The 23,171-nt window shown below is 40.3% G+C and overlaps 2 protein-coding genes and 1 long non-coding RNA gene across 6 annotated transcripts in view; all 3 read left to right on the forward strand.

Moving 5' to 3' along the window:
* LOC125298155 (histone H3-like) overlaps positions 1-23,171 on the forward strand; it is a 781,614-nt gene that overhangs the window by 614,817 nt on the left and 143,626 nt on the right. The gene's annotated exons all lie outside the window — the stretch shown is intronic.
* On the forward strand, positions 304-22,431 carry LOC125298126 (protocadherin gamma-B4-like). 4 transcript variants are annotated; one of them, XM_048248823.1, is made up of 12 exons: positions 304-1,535; positions 3,948-4,013; positions 5,538-5,701; positions 5,944-5,988; positions 8,771-8,860; positions 8,953-9,042; positions 10,183-10,326; positions 10,678-10,766; positions 13,459-13,647; positions 13,818-13,997; positions 14,254-14,357; positions 14,397-15,694. In XM_048248823.1, the coding sequence occupies exons 1-12, from the start codon at positions 1,457-1,459 to the stop codon at positions 14,549-14,551; spliced, it is 1,395 nt and encodes a 464-aa protein (XP_048104780.1). In that variant the 5' UTR covers positions 304-1,456; the 3' UTR covers positions 14,552-15,694. The 4 variants fall into 4 exon arrangements, with proteins under 4 accessions (XP_048104780.1, XP_048104783.1, XP_048104779.1 ...); XM_048248826.1 differs by lacking the exons at positions 14,254-14,357; positions 14,397-15,694 and adding an exon at positions 22,405-22,431 and having other exon boundaries at positions 13,818-13,985; XM_048248822.1 differs by having other exon boundaries at positions 14,254-15,694.
* On the forward strand, positions 16,339-17,592 carry LOC125298185. Its single transcript, XR_007194169.1, has 2 exons — positions 16,339-17,181; positions 17,337-17,592. It is a non-coding gene; the product is annotated as an uncharacterized LOC125298185 (long non-coding RNA).

Raw genomic sequence — 23,171 nt, forward strand, 5'->3', positions numbered from 1 at the left:
ATTAAAATGTAGGGTCTGGGCACTCACCGTTCGCAGTGCTCAGTCCGAGGGGCGGGATAATCGGTTGTCTTTCAAATTCCCTCTGCACGCAATAGGACAGCGCTATGAGTCCCATGCGTTTTCCCACCAGCAGAGCTTGTTGGCTAGTTCAAACTTTTGCCAACTTAAAAAAAGCTTAACTCGTGTCACACTGTTCGCCAACAGCAACATCCATCTTCTTTGTTTTCAAGTAGCAGGGAATTCAAGCCAAACCGTTGCAACTCTGCCATCAATTATTATTTTAAGCCCGCCTAACAACTCTACACGATTTCATTGGCCTAATTAAGTTTCGATTTCTGGAGCTCACAAGCCAACGGAGAGTTGCTTAGCCCTATTTATTTACTCAATGTTCTCATTTCAATGTGATGTTATGAATTTGCTGCTCTCTTAATTTCAATGAATAGAATGTTCATGTTGGACAATTCAGTGTAGGCTAATACACAAAGTGATCACCAGCTACAAAATACCCAAGGGAAATGCAGATGTTTTGCTCTGCACAGTTTTGTCCTCTGCCTTCAAGTGGATACTGTGATCTTCAGTACCTGAAGATGGTTCAATCACTCCCCCCACCCATACAGTATTGTTCCTACTAGTCAGGATTGATCCGACCACCCTTCAGTTGCAAGTCTCCGCAGCCAAGTGGTACCAATCTGAAAATCATACTCATTCTGCTCTTATCTATTTTATCACTTGATAATTATCAAATAGCTCTTTGTGAATTTCTCACTTTGAATGACTGGAATGTTGGTCAATGCAATGCTAAAGTATATCACACGAGGAGCAGTCACTAATGGTGAAGCGGCTGAGTTTACATTAGTTGTGCCAGCCTTGCAGGATATCCTCACTCACGTAATGCCTCTAATCAGAAATTAATAAATTGTTGAACCAGTCATATCTATTGCATCTCTTATTATTATTACTATTATATTTCTATTGCCCCTCTATGCTTTTATTAGCTATTCCTGTTTGCTTTTGTTATGTAAAGCACATTGAATGACCTCTATGAAATGCGCTAAGCTGTAGGCTAAATAAAGTTGACTTGGCTTGACTTATTAAATTCATTGTGAGGTTTTTCCCCCATCTGTAGTGTCTGATGATGATTTCTGATTAATCATTAATTTAGTTGATGCAGTGCATGTGTATGACTTTGCACCGTTAGTATATTACGAACAGGCTATAAAGACACAAATGCTCTTTGAACTTTGCTCCCAAAGTCATGGGAGTGTGTACAGTTCCTTCTTCTTCGGTGGAGCAGTGCTCACGATAGAATAGGGTTTAAAAAGTGAATAAGAAAGATATCCTCTAATGATCTGATATTTTAACTAGACTGTATTTCTTTTGAACCAGAATTGTCTCGTGAGACACCATGTGTCCTTTAGGCTATTTCAAATGCTGTGAGCGGTAACTCAGCGACAATATGAGGACTTCTCCGTATGTTTGGATTGTGATCCTCTCGGCCTGGTGGTTCACAGACTTCATTCACAGTCTTCCAGTGGGTGAGTACAGAGAGCAAGAAGCGGAGATGCATTTTCTAGCTAATCTGTGTGTCTGTCACTCATACTTGCAGTTTGTTTTGATAGCGTATAGGCATTGACAATTTTTGCATCACAAAATCATATACAGCAAACTAGCAAAACAAATATTTTGCAAAAGCACACAATTCTTAGTTAGACGTAGGTGGACTCAATTCTATTCTGAGTTTGAGTCTGGTGTTAGTCCATTTGGATGGGCATGCCATGTTTCAACCGATGCAGTGGGGAAAATACCTCTGCAACTGGATAGACCTAACCAATCAGAAGCGACGAACAGCAAAAATCATACTTCTTCTCGACAAATAGGCCTACCTTATTGCATTTTTCTGTATTGTGCTGTCAACTAATGCAATAATGAAATCTAAACTTATCTAGCAACATATTTTTTGTTGTAAACAAACTCAAACACTGACATGAATGACTCGGCACTGTTTCTCATCTGTCAATCATCTTATACAGTAAAGCCCGCCCAGAAAATGTTATTGGATTGAACCGCTCTGTTTCAGGCATAGAGGATTCTCAATGGAGTGACTCCAGACCGAATTTCCCCGACTGAAAGTCAAATTTTGTGAGCATGGTAAATTCAGGCAGGCTACACAATTCTCGTAAAACTATCCAAAATTTGTTTGGTGTTTTTGTGTGAAAAACAGTTCACACAACCATCATGTGAATAAGCACACAAACCAACTACACACTGAAAGTATAAACGGAAATACATATGGCTTTTGCTTTCTTTGTGTGCAGGGCACATCTGACACTCAAAACCACAGGAATTCAAATATATAAAGCAAATTTGTCTGTGTCAGATTAACACCCACAGTGTTAATTTTAACACCATTTATATGCATTCACTCTTTCAGTACAAATCAGTTGGGGTCCAAACAACAATAGAAGCCCTTCTGAAAAAAAAAAACAGCCTGACCAGCTTAAGGTGGTTTGCTGGTTGACCAGCTTGTTAACCAGCTTGTTTGATCACCCTATGATGGTTGACCTGCTAGACCAGCAAAACTCTTGCAAAAACATACCTTCAGCCAGTTTACCCAGCTTACGATGGTAATTCAGCTGGTTTTGCTTGTCGTACCACCTCAAGCTGGTCATTTTAGCTGATGTTGCTTGTCTACACTGCTGGTTTAACTGGACATGCCAGCTTATTATGTTGGTCATTCTAGCAAACCAGCACGACCATCTTACACCAACAATGTCAAGCTTGACAGGCTGGTCACCAGCATGACCATCTTGAGCCAGCTGTGTCCCACACGACAGGCTGGTCACACCAGCATGACCAGCTTCATCAGATGGTTATGCCGGCATATCCAGGTGGTGGCCCAATCAGCTACACCAGCAAAGATCCAGCAAGAGCTGGAAGAAAACCAGCAAAGACCAGCTAAATCCAGCTAAAACCAGCTACCAGCATAAGCTGGTTTCTAGCTGTTTTTTTCAACAGCGAGTAGAATCACTGAGACCTTGTCCTTCCCCTCCTTCTGCATTGGACACAATTGATAAAATAATGTGAATAGTAGACACCGTGTGCACAGTTTTGCAAGAGTGTGAAGCCTGTTGAGTCCTGTTCATAGTTACAAATTGCAAAAATGACAAAATTACAAATTAGTCTCTGATATTGTGCTAAAATAATGATCTAATTAAACACCTGAAACTTATTGGGGCTAAATATTTTTATCCTAATAGGTGTGTGTAACCTGCGTTGTGTTGAACCTGCGCGATTCAGCCCTGCACACGCCCGGACTCGAACCCGCGAACAGCAGTACCTCGGATCGGGAGGCAAGCGCGCTAACAATTGAGCCAATAGCCCAGGCTACTGGCTCGCATGCCAGCAACACTCTTGAGGCGTCGGGGAGTGAGGTTTACCAACGTTCCACAAGCACAGCTAAGCTAGCTGGAATCACCCCCCTAAACCTCACTCCCAATCCGGGTCACGGCACTAATGTAACCTGCGTTGTGTTGAACCTGCGCGATTCAGCCCTGCACACGCCCGGACTCGAACCCACGAACAGCAGCACCACGGATCGGGAGGCAAGCGCGCTAACAATTGAGCCAATAGCCCAGGCTACTGGCTCGCATGCCATCAGTACTCTTGAGGCGTCGGGGAGTGAGGTTTACCAACGTTCCACAAGCACAGCTAAGCTAGCTGGCATCCGTTACACGTGCATGTTTAATGTTGACAATAGATTGTACAGTATTTTACAAGGAAAATTATACAAAAGTGTTCAAAATGTGTTAATAAATACATTAATGAAGCAACCAGTGGGGTCATAAAAGCCAACAGCTGGGAAACATCAAGATAGATGGATGGACATGTTGATACCTATGCAATGCTGATATGATAATACTGTTATTTTTCATCCTTTTAATTTACAGAAACCACTATAGACTGCACAACAGGGACAACTGTGTCTCTGGGGGAAGTAGATGAAAAATATGCAGGTCAGCTCCAATCATTTGAAACATCTGTTTTATGTGGTATTTGTAATTATGCTAATTATTGTATAAAATGTGTGTGTGTGTGTGTGTGTGTGTGTGTGTGAGTGGAGAGAGAGAGAGAGAGAGAGAGAGAGAGCGTGTGAGAGAATGAGTGAGTGATAGAATGTTACTATTACTGTAAATGTCCCTCTATTTCAGTGGTCCCCAAACTTTTTCTTTCGAGGGCCAGCTCACTATGCCTGGCTCTAAGCGAGGGCCAGAAACTCGAGAGTATATCAGTAACCATAAATAGCTTAGTGCTGTGAACAGCAGCAGTCTACCTTAGTTTAACATTCCATTACATTTAATCATAGGCTACTGCAATTTAATACCATTGTCAGCTGTGTTTATGTTGACATCATGCCATATCAGTGTAAAATGTAGCTCAAATGAAATATTCAAAATGTGTGAACTCTGCACTCTGTGTCTTTGCATACACAGCTCAAGTTGTAAACAAGCAATATCCTACAAATAATTTAAAGTTCTCAAACTATGAGTTTTATGAAGTGCTGGAAAAAACATCTGAAATGACCACTTTCACTCACCTGATGAGAACTTTGTGAATTGTGAATTTGTATGAACATTTGAACGAGTGAATAAAAAATAGAAATAATTATCCCAGAAAGTCCCAGAAATATGACTTGAATAGAAGTTAGTTAGTTATTAGCAATTAATTGATAAACTTTTAGAATATTGAGCACTGATGCAGTCAGCATAGGCCTCTTACATTGTTTGCAAGTAGGCCTTCATTTCATTCCGTTTTCGATGGCAAACGCGAAACAGCACCAAAACAACCACCAGTGGACAAAAGGAGTATTACATGTGTACTGTTAAGACTCGCCATAGAGAATGAATGGGGGAAATTACGGAGGTTATAGTTTGACGATGTCGTACTCCCATGCGGGGCAGATCCTATATACCACGGACATATTTTGGGGGGCCACCCAAAATGAGGTGACGGGCCGTATCCGGCCCGTAGTTTGGGGACCACTGCTCTATTTGTTTATGATATCTGACATTTGAGATTAAAATATAGCTTGAACTTGTTGTTAAGGTACAAGTTTTCACCTCATGCTCCTAAGACCATGTATTTGCATCTTTGGTTCATTACACTGTTACACAAATTGATATTGTGAGTCTAAAAAAAACAACCCACAGTCAATCCCTCAGCTCTCATAACTACTCCACTACTTCACCCACAATCCTAAATCTCCGCCTTGTGATTTTCCTCACAGTCCAATATGTATGTATAATGTAATCCAATATTGGTATCTTTGTAAGGATTAAATTGTACACATGAGTTTTTATTTACTCTTGAAAAGGTACAAAAACAATAATATTCAGTGTCACTACAAAATTAGCAAATATCAGCCAAAGAACTCAAAATATGTCTTGCAAACTACCTGCCAGGACTGTGCCTGTTTACAAACAGTCATTAATTTTATTTGATTAATTCATCAATTATGTTTTTTATGTTCTGTATCACAGGGGACATAGACAGTATTATCAGCATTCCAAGTGGGACGGAGCTAACACCGGACTTTACACAGTGTCCACAGTGTGAACAGTTTCTGGAGTTTGTCTATGTCGTCTCCATAACAAATGCTACAGTGAAAACAAAGACTCCACTGGATGCAGAGGCATTAACAGAAGTAAGGCAATACATTCAATTTTTTTTATGAAGGTGTTTCGAAAGTCCACCATATTTTAGTTTGTAGTCATCAATCACTCACTATTTATTTTCTACAGAGGCTGACTGAAAATAACATAATGTCCAGCATACTATAATTCTGAATTTAACCAAGCAATAATCCTCATTGTCATTTTAAGTTTCATCTTCATTTTCAATGAAATTGTGATGCATTTATTAATGTATCTGCCTTCACCATGTTAGACAGGAGGTATCTTATCCTACTCCATCACCTGTGCATCCACTGGGGTAAGTTACAGGACAAAAAGCACATCACATCACATCACATCACAATCTCAGTTGCTTGGCACAATTCTCAGATCAGAATTTAAATTTGAAAAAACTGTTTATTGGAACTCCATATCATCTTACTTGTGCACATCATTAAAGCTGTTTCTCACCATCTTGAGCAAATAGTAATGCTAATATAGTGTAAATGTGTAAATCAGGTTTCTTGGCCAAGTAAACTTAAGGAATTTGGGTAACACTCCATAATAAAGGTGCCATAATAAATAGCAAACTAGTAATTACCTAACCCTTTGTTAATATTTGTTAATTGTTACTAACATATCTATTTGGCACAAGTTAATAGGTTTTTCATCGTCAATTAAATAATTGTTGTTTGCATAAAATCTGTATGTTAATGTTTTAGCAAATCTATTAACTCATATTGTATTAATATGTGTTAATAGTTAACTAAATGTATTTTTGGCACTAATTAACAGTTATTACATCATTTAAATGTTAAATGTTTATTTACAAACTATGTGTTAATAAAAAAGTTAATGACTTATTATTATTTAACTAATTGATATTAAACTGTGCTTCTGCCTATCCCAATATGAACCACTCCCCATAGGACCCTTACAATAGATAGACAGATAGATACTTTATTGATCCCCAAGGGGAAATTCAAGAAAAAAAAACACGGAGCTACCTTGACATGCCGCCACTCTTGTCGGCGCCAGAAACGCTTGCAATAAAGTTGGTTAAGCTTAATTAATATATTAGTAGTATATAGCTATAAGCGTGGGGCCCCTTATAATAAAGTTGGTTGAGCTTAATTAATATATTAGTAATATATAACTATCAGTATGGGGACCCTTATAATAATAAAGTTGGTTATATAACTATATGGGGACCCTTAATAAGTATTAGTAATATATAACTATTAGTCAAACAGTGAAGGGACTGAGACCAAAACTGTAACAAAGTGGAGAGTGCTTTATACAGTCAACCTACCCAATGCAAAGCATACCGCTTCTGATCAGCTATGGCAACAATGCAAGGACAAAACGCAGCATCTCCAAAGGGGGCTCCAAAACACCAATCTCAAAAAAGCTGCTTAATTACGGCGAAAATCACATACAAACACTAAACTATATTTCTAACTCTGTTACACCTAAATTTCACCAAATTCAAGCAGCAACCAAATAGTACTTCCAAAGGCAAAGAGTACACTACTTTCAAACACTAGACAGGGTCACCAATTACAGGACAGCCAACCACAAAGGTATCCAATAAGGATGAAGTGGAAGAAGAGGTGTGCTTTATACACCCCACAAGACCATATAGCATAAACCATAAATTCCATAAATTCTCCACAAAGCTAATCAGAAAAGCTAGATACTTTTGTGTTGTGTCCATTGTGTGCATTAACAGCAGCGCAAGAAAATCTGACGTGATCTGGGCAGGTTTAGAATCATTTGTTGCAAAATGTTGCAATTTCAATTCTCCTCTACGCTATTACGCATTGCTGTTTCGTGCTTCTACTAACTAGCCTTAGCGAAATAAGTGTACAGAAGGACAAATGGATATTAGAAGTTTCTTTAGAGAAAAAAAAGGGCAGAGCAGGGACAAGAAGTGGAAACTCACAGTGTGTCATCTCCCGCAACCCAGGAGGACATTTCGATCAGCTCAGTTTCAATATATCGTGATTTACTATTGACTCACATGCGCAGTAAATATGGTAAACCTGACCTCGTTTGAGGGGGCTTCCAAGCAATGCATGTTGGGCTTGATTTTGACAGAATGGAACTTTTTCTTTGGGCAAAAGTTCGTGATAGCCTACACAACCCAAATGCATTGCTTTCAAGGCACCCATAGCCCATTAATTGAAGGGGATGACGTCCAAATGTTTATCCCGAGACCAACGCTCACACCTGTGCACTTGACAGAGGTGCATGACGATGTTTATTCTACAGGCTATTTTAATGTCATATTTTGGGTGTTGTATGTGGTGCACTTTGGCAGAAGAGACGTTCTCCTTACACGGTCTTTAAACATCAAAATATTCAGAATGCCGTGACGTGAGTCATTACAATTGGCCTTCCTTTTCATTCTCAAAGTAGGTTAAAATTGCATGTTCATCAGCCCGATTTTCAAAATCTCTCGGGGGAGAAACCCCCGAACCCCCGGACAAAAAGGTCTTTAAGTTCTAGGCTCTAGCCCCAAATGTTTCTAATAGCTAGCGACGCCCCTGATTATGGCACCTTATTATGGAGTGTTACCGGAATTTGGTCTCTGCATTTATCCCATCTGTGAATTAGTGAACTCACAGAGCACACAGTGAGCACACACACCTCACTGTGTACATTCATACAACTGATTTTGTACATCCATGCAGCTGATTTTGTACAAATGTCTGCTGTTTTTTTTGTTGAAATTGCTGAATAGTCCTACTCCATAAAACAAATTGGCTTTATTTCATCGCTTGTGTCATTACATGCAAATGTGTTGAACTAGCTGTCATAACTTATTCTGTCTAGCATATGTAAATATATGTCAGGATGTATTGAAAGATGTACAGTGGTGCACAGCTCTGACTAAGGAGTGTTTTACTGTTTATTGGTCATATTTTCATATGGCCAATGCTGTAAATCCACTGTGCGTTGCAGTTTGCTGTAATTGTTTTGAGAATTTAAACTGTTGTGCAAATGTTAATTATAATTTGAGAAAAAAATACACCAAAGTGACTGAGAAAAACTGTACGCATGTTTATGACACATCTTTTCACATATTTGTTGTTAAGGTGACAAATGGTCGAATAGTACGGATCAGAGATCTGAATGACAATGCTCCAATCTTTGAAAAAGCGGAGTACATTGCAAATATAGCAGGGGTAAGAAATTAAATAGCATAAATATTTTATACCGTATTCCACTACAGTAAGTGGAGTTCATATATCCATGTGTTGTCTTCTTTCTTTTCCAGACTTTATCTGAGGGTGAGGTTGTGGTCCAAGTGAAAGCAGTGGATGCAGATGCCAGTCCAATCAACAACCGTATAACCTACAGCCTTCTGGTGAGTCTAATGTTCAAACGTTACTTGATATTTTAATCCCTCATTTTAAAGGTACATTATTAGGATTCACAATAATAATTATGATATGGATAATAATGAAATAAGACATATCACCCCCTTGGAATGATAAGGTTCTGTGATATTGAGCTTCAAAGTTGTAGAATTTCATAGAGCTAAATTAATAAGTGAAGCAATAACTTCAAGAAACACCTCACCCAACCTCAATAAGAATATGTCAATAATTCAATTTTGACAAAAATAGAACCTTATAATTCTAAGTGAACGATATGTAAGGGATAATGTATAGAACGCCGGTCATTATTGGGAAAATAAGTCCCGACAGGACGAACAGGACCCCGACGCGCAGTGGAGGGGTCTAGTTCCGCCCTGAAGGGACATATTTGCCCAATAATGACCGGCGTTCTATACATTATCCCGCTTATTACACGGCTACTTGCCAAAACGAAATAAACTCCCCACAATATGACTTTAGCCTACATAGCCTAGCCTATTTGTTACCGTTCATCGTGGCATTTCCTGAGAAACAAATAGTTTGCAACAACACACGCTGAACTTGAATCAAACATTCTTTAGAACACAGCTGATCAACCGTCTGCTTTCACTTTTGAATGAAGTTCCAGTCCTTGCGTAGTGATATGAAAGACCTGAATTTGAAGCACAAACTCCGTTGCCATTGACAGCGGTCATTATTTTTTTCAGAGGTCCTTTCCTAAGAAATAATGACCGCTAGAACTTTGGGAAATCCCATTCAAGTCAATGGAGCGTTTTACTTGCCTTGTGAAGAGCCGTGTAATAACAGAAAATAAGTAGGCCTACCGACAAGGTGAACAGGACCCCGACGCGCCAGCCGATAATGACTGGTGTTCTGGACATTATCCCGCTAATTACATGGCTACTTGCCAGAACGAAAAATTGAACTCCACAATATGACTCTTTACATTTATTTGTTACTGTTTCATTGTGGCTTTTGCTGAGAAACGTGAATGGAGCATTCTGCAGCATTAAGAGCCGTGTAATAATTATGATAATGTCATACATTCAAACTGTTGCTGTAATGTGCACAATCCATTTAACTGCATACATCTATCAACCCTCCTTCCAATACATCTCTCATGTCAGGCCACAGAGTCCAGCGCAACGTTTGCTGTGGAGCCATCTAGTGGACAGGTGTATGTAGTGTCTGCTGCTGGTCAGATAGAGAATGTTTCTCTGCAGGTGATGGCATCAGACCCACATGGCCTCAATGACACAACGACAGTCAAGGTAGGAGGAACTACAAAAAATGGACATAGGACTAAAAAGATCAAAGAGCAACCAGTTCATTCTATATAATAGAAACAATTGCGTAACAAGAGAATAATAATGTGGTCTTTGTCAGAACTGGCCAAAATTGACAGAGGAATTAGAGGTTTATTGATAATACATAATTAAAAGATTGTAAATATTAAAATGATTCTCTACCAAATTGTTAAGACCCAATCAGATTATGTCAACATCAGTTAATATTATATAATATAAACCAATTTGTAACAAGAGAATTAAAACGTGGTCAATGTCAGAAGTCACATTCATACTATTGTAAATCTGACTGGCTGTATGCCATTAAATCCACAGGTGATGATATGGGAAAGCAGAGATGTTGTGGTGATTTCTCTGAACCAGAAGATTGGCACTGTGCAGAACAAATCCCTCGAGATGAAGGAGTGAGTCACGGCCATTACTGGATGTAAACAACTGTAATGCTTGTGGGGTTTGTTCCAATTTGATTCTGGCCAAGCGTGGAGAGTATTATTATGACCGCCGCGCAGCGAAGCGGTCATATAGGTTTAGTCAGATTTTTTTTTCTTTCTTTTTCGCATGCCCAAATTTCCGTCAAGGATTCCCGGGACACTGAAAGACCGGGGTATACGAAACTTGGTGGGCATGTAACCCCACATGGATAGCATGGAACCATTGTTTTTCATTTTGATCTGTAGCCCCCCCGCTGGACTGGACCCCCCGAAAGGAGGGTGGGGCAGACACAGTTTTCTGTGAATATCTCGAGAACCGTAGGGTTTAGGAGGACCTTTTTTTTGTTTTATGTTGATCAACCCATTCCATAACCATTCATTTCATGTAAAGTACCACCTAGTTAAACACAAAAAAGTAAAAATGAGGTGTTGTCATCGCAGGTATCTGTGATTTAACATAGTCAAAACTGCACGAAAATGGAAGTGTAGGATCATTATGACACCCTCTGTATGCACGCCAAGTTTTGTGGAATTCCGTTTGATGGGGGGCCACACAATAAATTAATTTATGTTACTATACACCAACTGGCCTGTATGTGGCCGGAGACAGTTTTCTGTGAATATCTCGAGAACCGTAGGGCCTAGGAGGTCCACCTTTTTTATGTATGTTGGTCTTAAGGGGGCATGTCAACCCATCCCAGTACCACTTATTTCATGTATAGTGCCACCTAGTTAAAAAATTAAAAAGCAAAAAATTAGGTGTTTTCATCACAATATCTCTGGCTGACAAGGTCAAAACTGCCGCGAAAAATAAAAGTGTAGGATCATTATGACACCCTCGAATGCATGCCAAGTTTTGTGTATTTTCATTCATGGGGGGGCCTTACAATAAAATAATTTATGTGTACATTTAGTGACGTACACCAACAAGGATTCCTGGGACACTGAAAGACCGGGGTACACAAAACTTGGTGGGCATGTAACCCCACATGGATAGCATGGAACCGTTGTTTTCGTTTTTTGATCTGTAGCCCCCCGCTGGACTGGACCCCCGAAAAGGAGGGTAGGGCAGACACAGTTCTCTGTGAATATCTTGAGAACCGTAGGGTTTAGGAGGACCTTTTTTTGTATGTTGATCAACCCATTCCATAACCATTCATTTCATGTAAAGTACCACCTAGTTAAACACAAAAAGTAAAAATGAGGTGTTGTCATCGCAGGTATCTGTGATTTAACATAGTCAAACAACCGCGAAAATGGAAGTGTAGGATCATTATGACACCCTCTGTATGCACGCCAAGTTTTGTGGAATTCGCTTTTGATGGGGGCCACACAATAAATTAATTTATGTTACTATACACCAACTGGCCTGTATGTGGCCGGAGACAGTTTTCTGTGAATATCTCTCGAACCGTGGGGCCTAGGAGGTCCACCTTTTTTATGTATGTTGGTCTTAAGGGGGCATGTCAACCCATCCCAGTACCACTTATTTCATGTATAGTGCCACCTAGTTAAAAATTAAAAAGCAAAAAATTAGGTGTTTTCATCACAATATCTCTGGCTGACAAGGTCAAAACTGCACGAAAATAAAAGTGTAGGATCATTATGACACCCTCCGAATGCATGCCAAGTTTTGTGTATTTTCATTCATGGGGGGGCCTTACAATAAAATAATTTATGTGTACATTTAGTGACGTACACCAACAAGGATTCCTGGGACACTGAAAGACCGGGGTACACAAAACTTGGTGGGCATGTAACCCCACATGGATAGCATGGAACCGTCGTTTTTCGTTTTGATCTGTAGCCCCCCCCCCCGCTGGACTGGACCCCCCGAAAGGAGGGTAGGGCAGACACAGTTCTCTGTGAATATCTTGAGAACTGTAGGGCCTAGGATGACCGTTTTCCGTATGTTTGCCTCCAGGGGTCATGTTAACCCATTTCATGTGCACACATGTGCACAAACAGATACACACACACACACACACACACATACATTCACAGTAATCATACGTATAACACATACTCACACAGTAGACATATGTACGCTTGCATGCACAGGCACATACGCAGGCACACACACAAGCACGCACACACACATACACACACACACACACATAACATAAACATAACACAAACAATCAAGAATTTCTCAGAATTATGAACAGGCAAGATGGAGGTGGGGTTGTATAAAATGAATTTTTCATGTGAAATCTATGAACTAATCATGTTTTGGTACTTGTTGTCTAGCAGATACCAGTGAGAATTGAGTGTGGATAATGCAATTTAGTGAGACAGTTAGAATCATATAGGCCTTTCAGCGTGATTTCTTTTTGTGGAAAAAATGTGCTGGACTGGGCGGCGGTCATATTTTGTACCGCTCTGCGGTACATCTAGTTATTATTATTGCAAGGGCCCACAATTATTATTACAGTCTACAAATAGTTTTGCCTTTTTTGAGGTGGTTGCCATGGGCACATAGATCAGTCGTCACACCTGTTAGTAAGGGACAGTGGCTTGGTCCCGAGTGCGGCCCAGGGATTCCTTAGCACCCCCTTATGTCACTGAGTCTGGTGGTCACCACACACCAAATTTGGTAGGCGTGTAGAGCTATGTCTCTCTCTAACACACACTTACCCTCATATATTCTCTCTCTCTCTCTCAGAGCTCTAGAGAGGGCCCTCGGCTGGTCTGTGAACATCATCAGTGTGAGCAGCAGCAGGGGAGGGTTGGCCCTGAGTCGCACCATAGAGATCCACACACTCCAGAGAAAGAACACTCCAAGGACCTACGTCAGTTTTATAGCCACGGAAATCAATGGAACCAATGTCATACCAAAAGAGACCGTTCAAACGTAAGAATTTATTTACCATTGCTACACATTAGGACATTAGTTGGTGTAGAAGCTATGTAGAACCTACAGTATAAGTAGAGCTATCTGCTGGTCACTTTAACATGCATGCACCTGTGTGTTTCTGTGTGTGTGTGTGTGTGTGTGTGTGTGTGTGTGTGTTTTTCCTGCAGTAAACTACTGGATGATGAGGAGAATGTTCTGGCAGAGATGCAGCAGGTCTTTGGCCCAAGTTTGCGGTATGAGGTTGTGGATGACGGCAGTTTAAGCACACCAAACATCCCAATCATCTTGGAAACAGTGATACCAGTGATTTTTATTGTTTCAGCCATCTCCATTTGGTGTGTACACAAGTAAGTTTTTTAATATGTTAAAGGAAATTTTCTTATTTGTGGTGTTTAGTCATGAAGGGTATCTAGATTCATTTAAACTTTGATCAGGGTAAAGCATGAATGAAGATGACAGATAGTGCTCAGCTCATCTTTCTGGAGCTTTAAGACCCTGTGCTTTAAACAATGTGCTTTATTTTATTTCATAAATATAGCTTTGTAGAGGAAATCAAATGATTCCTCAATCCTCATGGTAGCTACATTTCTGCTATTTTTGTAGAAAATGTCAATCAAACACAAAGAAACAACACTCAGACATGCATCTGTCGAATATTGGAGGTGTGGACACCACAGACTATACTGGAGACACAAGTGATTTAGCAGGAGACACGGACTCTATGAGAGAAGGCCCTAATTTAGCAGGAGACACGGACTCTATGAGAGAAGGCCCTAATTTAGCAGGAGACACGGACTCTATGAGAGAAGGCCCTAATTTAGCAGGAGACACGGACTCTATGAGAGAAGGCCCTAATTTAGCAGGAGACACGGACTCTATGAGAGAAGGCCCTAATTTTTGATTTAGCAGGAGACACGGACTCTATGAGAGAAGGCCCTAATTTAGCAGGAGACACGGACTCTATGAGAGAAGGCCCTAATTTTTGATTTAGCAGGAGACACAGGAGAACCTGATGTCGGATTTTGCTGCAGACAAGACATAGTCTCCAGAGGAACTGCAACTGAAGCCTCCACATACTGTACACACTTGTTTTAAAATGCATTCCCTTTTACTATGTTTACACCTGACATCCATTCCGCTAATGTTATTATTTATATGCGTATATATTATTAAGAGCATTTATCAAAATACAATAAAGGTTGTATCAGCGATTGCAGGCCCAAACATAAATGATCACATTCATCTAATCTTTCCTAACGATTCGCTAGCTGCCCATCCCATAAGCAGGCCATCAAAAAAACACATCTCTGTAGACAGCCTAGGCCAGGGCTCTTCAATTGGCGGCCCGGCCGAGTCCGGCCCGCAAGGTCATTTGTACTGGCCCTTTAAAAAAAAAAAAGTAAGCTCTAGCAGTGCATGAGCTGTTCTGCACTCTTGCATCACTCTTGCATCTAGCGAAAGAAAAACTTGGAGTCTCTCTGTGTCCATTTAGTGAATGATGAATTTGTGCGTCGCCTTGGCTATTGCCGTTGTCCTTCATTTCTTCACGTCTTACAACATAATGCAATAATAGTCTAGTGAAGTCAGAAATGAGCCTGTCTAAAGGCCTCTTGGAAATCATGTGGCATGTCACATTAAATGCGCACTCTTGGAAATCATGTGGCATGTTAAATGCGCACTCAATTGCGATTCGAAGCAAAAAAGTATCACCGATAGCCTAACGAAGGTAAATTGCGTTTGTAAATGTGGCGACGGCAAAATGTTTTGTGCTTAAAGCGAATCGTAGACTATATAATAACCAAAGAAAGTGAAGGAGATGCTTTGCACCTCCGTTCACCAAATAAAGGCCGTGGTTGTGTTTCAAAACGTAATTTCTGTCAGAAACCAAGTAGGCTAAACGTTTTCATTGTCATCGTGAACTATGCCCATGTTCAGTAGGCTATGTTTTTCATTCAAGCAGTGATATTTGGTATAATGCATGGGGTAACGTGACGTACGTCAGAAAAAAAGATGGGCCTGTCCCTCTCAAAACTTGTTAAAATAGTGTGATTAGCAACCAGAAAAGAAAAAAAAAACCCGGGGGAGACACCCCCGGACCCCCGTGTTATTATTATTATTATTATTATTATTATTATTATTATTATTATTAGGCTATTATGACTGGCCTGCCCCCACTGCTAAAAAAAATCTAGAGGTCACGGTCATCTCATTTAAATGATGGGAACGTCAAATGTAACAAGTAGGCCTATACGTCAGAAGAGCTACAGTGTTCTATCCTGTTTGTACTCACTGGAAATCTTGAACCTAGCAGTTACTGTGCAAAGCACAGATTCCATTACTGTTATCTTATCACAGATTTCATTCCATATTAGCCATCAACAACCAGTTGAAGATGTTGGGATGCATGCACAAAATACAACATTTGAACACCCATATAGCTGCTGTTGTACTTCATTGTAGCCTATCTACAGCTGTAATGTGATTACTCAAATTTCAAGCCGCATTTCTCCGTCCCCTCAGTTGTGATGCTTTTCATGAACTGGCCCCCATTACAAACTAATTGAATAGCCCTGGCCTAGGCTCTGAGATCAGTGATCAATTGCTATCAACAAGTGTTGCCAACCACTCAAACGCAAAATAAAGTGTTCCAACCAATAACCGACGAGATGCGCGTTCAGGAGAGTTTCAATTGCACTGGTGAAGGTGGAGGGAGTAGCGAGCTAGCTCTCTGTTTTGTTTGAATGTCAACAGAAGTGACGTTAACCCGCCATCGCGATAGACCTTTCCATCCATTTGCATTAAGCTTTGCATTGTTAGAAACCTAGTCATACTTTTGAATGGTTATGCAACATTCTCTCATTTCCCCCTGAGACGAGAAATCCGTATTCACCTCTTTACACTTCCTCCCACAATGACGCAATGTTGAGACTACAAGCGCTAGTTCCCACCCTTTCAACCCCGCCCAAAGGGGGTTGGACCTAATGCGCTAACAGACCTAACACAGATCAGTGACGTCACTGGCGGAGACCTGCAGAAAACATGGCCGAAGGTAGGCCCTACCGAATACGCAGACGGATGCAATATGGAGGATTGGGATTTTGAAGAAGTTATGTAGAAACGGATGTTCGTGGCTATCTTTATGAGCCACAATATAGCGGCGAGCAGCTGAGGGCTATGGAGGAACAGGAGGTGGCTGAAGCTGCTGCCACAACAGCCGAGGCAGACGACCTGCCTGCCGCGGACGAGGAGCTGCAATGGCTCGAGCTGGTGCGGATTGGTGGTGCCTGTGCTCTAACTGTGCGCCAATGGACACAGAACAAGAGTCTGTCTGCTGCCGAGAATTCCAGCGGTGCCAATTTCCACTGGAGGAAATCACGGAATCGGAGGATGACACGGACGTGTGTGTTGTTGATCACCGAGTTTCGCACCCCATATGGATAGTGGCGTCCTGGAGACCTACTTTAGAATACCTAAGGTCAACTGGAAACGACATCCAAAGCCTACAGGGCCAAATGGACGTCTTTCTGTAAAGTAAGTTTGTTTTCTTTGTTACTATGTCAAGGAGTACTCTTGCTAACACGCTAACGTGGCATGTTCATTGCACAAATAGCTTGCATTTATGTTAGCTACTGTGGCACGCTAGGCTTAAATACCATAACTCACTTTGTGCTCAATGTTTTGTCTAGACAATTTCGCCTAACAGCCTACAGCCACTTTCTTGAGTGGGTCCTGCAAGGAGAGAGATTGGGCAGAGGGCGTTGTGTCGTGTTACCTGCTTGTGTCGTGCAGGCTATCCGCCAGAAATACCCAGCTCCAGACGGCCAGTACTGCGGGCACCAAGAAGTGGAGGACGCTCAGGAGGAGCTATAGTTTCCTTGTTTTATAGTCTTTCAACAGTTGTATTGTTTGTATATAGTTATTTAATTAAATGGTTAAAATTTACGTTGTTGTAGTTCTTTCTTAGTAGTGTTGCTACAAAATGGGTGAATCTCACAAAGCCTGTAAAACTGACATCAAAATATTATCTACCTCATTTGATTGATTTTTTGATTTAAAGGACAAGTTCGGTATTTTACACTTAAAGCCCTGTTTTCAGATAGTTTATGATTAAATAGAACGTTTAAGATTGAAATTTGGACACATGCTGCTGTCCTGAGAATTTTCGGTTTCTGTGGTAGCGCCCCCCCCCCTCCTCCACAACGCTGCATAGATGCACTGGAACAATCCTTCCTAAAACGCATTAAACTTTCGTTTACAAAGACGTGAAACTCACCGAGTGGTCAAGGGTGTTCACTGATATGCTCACACAAAAATCGCTGCAAAAGATTCTTTCCAATAGGTTTTATCGTAGTTTTTGTCCAACTCCATTAACTTGTATTGGATGTGCTGTGAGGTACGGTATTACTCCGCTGGAAACGGATATAGAGTTTGTATTCTTTCTGTCTTATGCAGTCGCGGTATCGTAGGCTACTACGCTATCCAAATTATTGTCACGTTCAACCATGGCTAATGCTAAAATGTCTTGGAACTTGCACGATGTGAATGATAACGTAATGATTCACGTAGGCTTTCATCATGAAAGTTCCACAGCCAAAAAAATAGTAAACTTACAAAATCATGTAGCCAAATTATTCATGTAGGCTAGGTTTAGGCTTATGATGTGAACATGACAGGTTATGGACATGACCAGAGCCCGTCTACGGAGAGCCTTGCCACTCCGTATTAAGTCCCATTGTACCGAATTTTGGATGCAGTTCCACCAGAGTTCCACTGGGGGCGATCGCCATGAGTGCAGAATGAATGGGAGTCAATGGAGCTAGACGGCTAAAATTGTCTCTTTCACCTGATTGTCGTTGACAAATCTCAGATTTGATTGTAGTTTGTATAACTTCAACATGGGTTATAGGTCAAAAGTTGAATGAACGAGTACTTATGTCCTTTTGATTTCTTACAGGTTGGGTCGTTGTTGCACATAACACGCTAGCATTGTGCTAATGAATGACGTCATTGACACATTTGAAAGGCTTTTAAGAACAATTAAGTGACTTCAACCAAGTGTATTTTCTTTGCCTCCCCTTTCGAATACAATACTCAAATTACTTGAAAAAAAATTATATCCCGAATAAAGTGGATTTTGAGGGGTACAGCTCCATAGACCTCCATGCATTATGCACTCGTGGACGAGCGCCCTCATGTGGAACCACAGAAGGAACTGCAACCAGTTCAGAAACCGGAAGTTTTCCGAGAGTGGCAGTTCTCCCCTTATTAGACATTCTCTGGACATGACAAATAAGTTCATTTTCCGCCTGTTACAAACGTTACGTTACAAAATGTCAACCTTACCCCAAGTTCTTCCAACTCTGTCGTCCCAGGAGGTAATGTGGGAACCATAGGCATAATATACATAGACGCTGCATTGGCTGCTGGAAACGAGAAATGCGGCCGCCATCTTGGACCGGTCATACTACTCGTTGCGTTGCAGCAGAAGACACAAGATGCCAGTACTGTGCAGCATGTTCCTGCTCAAATCGACGGACCATCGCAAACGGTCAGTGGATCTTCTGGCCAATCGATTTCCGTTTCGGAAATGAAAATTAACAAAACATCAAACGAAGGATTATTTGATTTCCGTTTTAAAATACAAAATCGAAAAACGAGAATCAAGTCGTTTTCCGTTTTCCTAATCGGTTTCAAAACATCAAAATACAAATACCGAAATTAGTCTTAAATTTCGACGATCATTATTCAATGAAGCCTATTCGCTAGAGGAGGCCCTAGAAGCTCGCATCATAGTCTTAGGCTAACTTGGTAAAAAATACCTGTTAGATATGGCGGCCTTGGGAAGTGTTGCGAGGGATATAGAAGAGATGGTTAAAAAGGACATGTCTTATGCAGAAAACACTTTAAATAACTTTTGTTCACAAAGAGGTTAGTCTGAGAGGAGCATCCGATGATTTTGCACCCAGCATAATTAGGCATCCACTAACTCGGGACCACCTGGGAACTACTGTAAGGTGGCAAAAGCAGTTTTGAGGTAGCCTAGGCCTTAGGGGATGCCAGGCCTGCGGTCATGTAGCCTACCATGCCTACTGTATGCAATCACTCATTTTACTTTGATGTATTTATTAGGTTGGTCCAACATACAGTACCTCATAATTATTGACACCTCTGCTAAAGTTGACTATAAAGAGGAATGTAAATCTTTTGGAAATTGATCTTAATGCCTTAAGTAAAAGAAATAGGAAATATTTAACCTATAAGGACACCAATTTTCTTTGTGAATGATTAATGTATCATAAATAACTAAATTTTCTTCATTAAAATAGGGTCATAAGTATTGGCACCCCTATGTTACATTCCCATAGAGACAGGTAGAGTTTTATTTTTAAAGGCCAGTTATTGGATCCAGTATACTATGCATCCTGATAAAGTTCCCCTGGCCTTTGGAATGAAAATAGCTCCACATCATCACATACCCTTCACCATACAGATTGGCATGGTTTTATTTCAGTTAGCCTATTATAGCTGGTTTGATTTGCATTGAGCTCAATGAGCATCAATCATCCATAGTGTCTATTTGTTTACTGCTACTGCTCTACTATTACTATTCTACTGCTCTTCATCCGGCACTTATTCTTAATAGGCCTACTATTATAATGTTACTGTTTCTGCACTACGATGGTACTGTTACCACACTGCACATAGCTGTACATACTGTACATATCTGTTTATATGGTTCATACTAAATATCCATATTTATTCAGTTTTTCTGTAATATATTCTGTTAATACACTGCATATATCTATATTGTTCTTACTACTATAATGTATACTGCCACTACATTGCACATATCTGTACATGATCATACATTGTTCATATTACAGACATATTTATTCTGCTCTTATAAGGTTACTGCTAATACACTGCACATACTTATATTTAATTTATACTACTCTAAACCACCTTCTGAAAATAACTGTATACTACTGTCTACACTGCACTATATCTTTTCTTCTGGTTAGACACAAACTGCATTTCATTGTTGTACTCTGCACAATGACAATAAAGTTTAATCTAATCTAATATAATCTAATCTGAGAGAAAGTGGAATAGAACATTATGTCCAATATTCCAATATATGGTTTAATGTTCTGCATTATGTCCAATATTCCAATATGTGGTTTAATGTTCTACATTTCTCATTAGTGAGTCACTTTGATACTAAAAGTATGATTCTATGTAATGACTGTATGATATCTGTACTGTCCCTGTGTATATCTATGTGTGACTGTGTTTAGAGATAAGCAGGAATATTATGACTTTGCAGTGTTTCACTGTTCTGTATGGCTGCGTCTATCTGCTCCGGATTGCCAGGCTGCCACTAATCAGGGTCTGATTCAGTGTAGTCCACGTGAGATGGGATGACCAACACCATCTCCCGTCAGCCTGGAAGGATACTTAAACCCTAACTATTTCCTTGTCTAGTTAGAGCAGCTGGTGGATCTTTAGGTGAAGTCATGCTGTCTCTCCCTTGATGTGCATCATTGTAAATAAACTCTGTTCCTGATTTTTCATACTATTGGTCTGACTGGGTCTCTATTAAATCTATGGTATCAAAATTACCATCAAATCAAGCATCTGAGCATCAAATCTGAGCATCAAACCAGGAGTCCTTATCTATAAGTTGGATATTTCCTCATTTTTCTACTGGCATCAACTTTAGCAGAGGTGCCAATAATTCTGAGGTACTGTATGTTGGACCAACCTAATAAATACATCAAAGTAAAATGAGTAAAATGATTGCATTTCACCGGTGTTGGCAGGCGTGCCCGCGCGTTCAATTAACAGTGTAGCTTTCTCTTAAGCAACAACCATGATGGTGTAGTGGTAGTGAGGGTGTTTTTTGCACGGTAGCCCAGGCTGCTCAAATGTGGTTCAATCCCCGTTTGATTTGTAAGGTATTGTTTCAGATCGTATCTGTTTATGTTTTCTTACTTCACCATTAATCATACAATTTCAACTAAACTCTCAGAATGGTCAAAAATCGAGAGTTTTTATAAGAAGAAAGTGATTTAGAGAACACATAGTGGCAGCAATAAGAGTCCCTTTATTGTGACTTCATGTGGTCTCCCATCCAGTATTTGACCAAGGGCATGCTGCTTAGCTTTTGACAAAGACTGAACACAGGTAATACAGCGAGCCACGAACTTTAAAGACTGCAGCTCTAATACGAAGCATTTGACAGATTTGTTTCACCCTAAACAGCTCTGAGGTGTCAGAATTGTTTCAAAGCTTCGGAACAATTCGGCACAATTGCTTCGAACGTTTCAGTGTTTCATAAAGCCTCGCTTTGCCCATCCCTACTTAGATTACAACTGACACAAAAAGGCTATTGTAGAAATAAATCATACTAGATTTGGCCGGCGAATTTTACACAAGTGGCACAGACTGTAGCCTATTGGGCAAAAGCGTGTTGGTAGCTTCACTATTTCCTGAATAAAGTAACTTTTCAATAGCTTAACTTCTTTATTTATCAAGTGGCTTAGCCACACAAGCTACACTTTTCTTGTCATGTGTAATTGGCACAATTTAAAGTAGCTTCCTATGTAGAGAACTAGCCTACTGCTGTGTTTGCCCAACACTTTGACTGGGTGGTATATTGTGTAGTGTTTATTCATGTCATTTATAGTTTAGCTAACAAGAAAAAGATTGCCCAACAAATTCCTTTCATTTATTTATTTTATATCTCCCCAGAACAACTGCCTTGCTCAAGGAGACTGTGAATGAACTGAATAGTCTCCTCACATCCCTGGAACTGAGGAAGGTGCAGCTCTTCATTGCAGTATTGCAGGGCATCTGCTACACTGTGATTGAATATTTGATTTATGAGCTCCACCTTCATCACCTGCATTCACCACTCTGTGTCCCATTTTCCCATCGTCTGGTTGACTCAGTCCTCTTTTAGGGAGTTTACCCAATTTCACTATATACTATACTATATACACTATATTGCAATTTTAGCAAGGTGGGAACATACAAAATTACATGCACCAGTTATCGAAATCATAGAACCAACTGCATGACAGTAACCTCTGTCTCACTGAGCCTGCAGACACTCCCCGATTCTTTACTGATTGCAATGAACGGGGCGGATCTTAGCAGTTTCTAAAATGTTTCTTAATTCCTATTTATTTAATCTCTTCATTGGGGCTGAAAGCTTTCTGTGAACTGTAAATAACAGATGCTGTTGATGAACCCATTGACACTGTACAAGTGACAAGTCACCTTTTTGTCTTGAATTGATGAACTGTTACACTTACTATGCCAAACCAATGTCTGTTTTTTAAGGATCAGAAACAAACCTACAAAATTGCACTTTACAATATTTATGGAACTTGTCTAACAAATGCTGTTGATATTGAACCCAGTTACTCCATTTCCTTTTATGCCACACCAATGTCTGTGCATCAAACTTTATTTTTGATGGCACTGAACTGAAAATGTTGATGGATTTTTTCTGT

Source organism: Alosa alosa, chromosome 7, assembly GCF_017589495.1.
Source record: "Alosa alosa isolate M-15738 ecotype Scorff River chromosome 7, AALO_Geno_1.1, whole genome shotgun sequence".
In the NCBI taxonomy this organism is placed as follows: domain Eukaryota; kingdom Metazoa; phylum Chordata; class Actinopteri; order Clupeiformes; family Clupeidae; genus Alosa; species Alosa alosa.

What these genes read in the sequence shown, in the direction of transcription:
- LOC125298126 (XM_048248822.1), top strand. Translation starts at nt 1,457, where the DNA reads ATGAGGACTTCTCCGTATGTTTGGATTGTGATCCTCTCGGCCTGGTGG. An exon ending in GTATAACCTACAGCCTTCTG is followed by an intron (nt 9,043 to 10,182) that starts GTGAGTCTAATG and finishes CTCTCATGTCAG; the next exon opens with GCCACAGAGTCCAGCGCAAC. An exon ending in ATGACACAACGACAGTCAAG is followed by an intron (nt 10,327 to 10,677) that starts GTAGGAGGAACT and finishes TTAAATCCACAG; the next exon opens with GTGATGATATGGGAAAGCAG.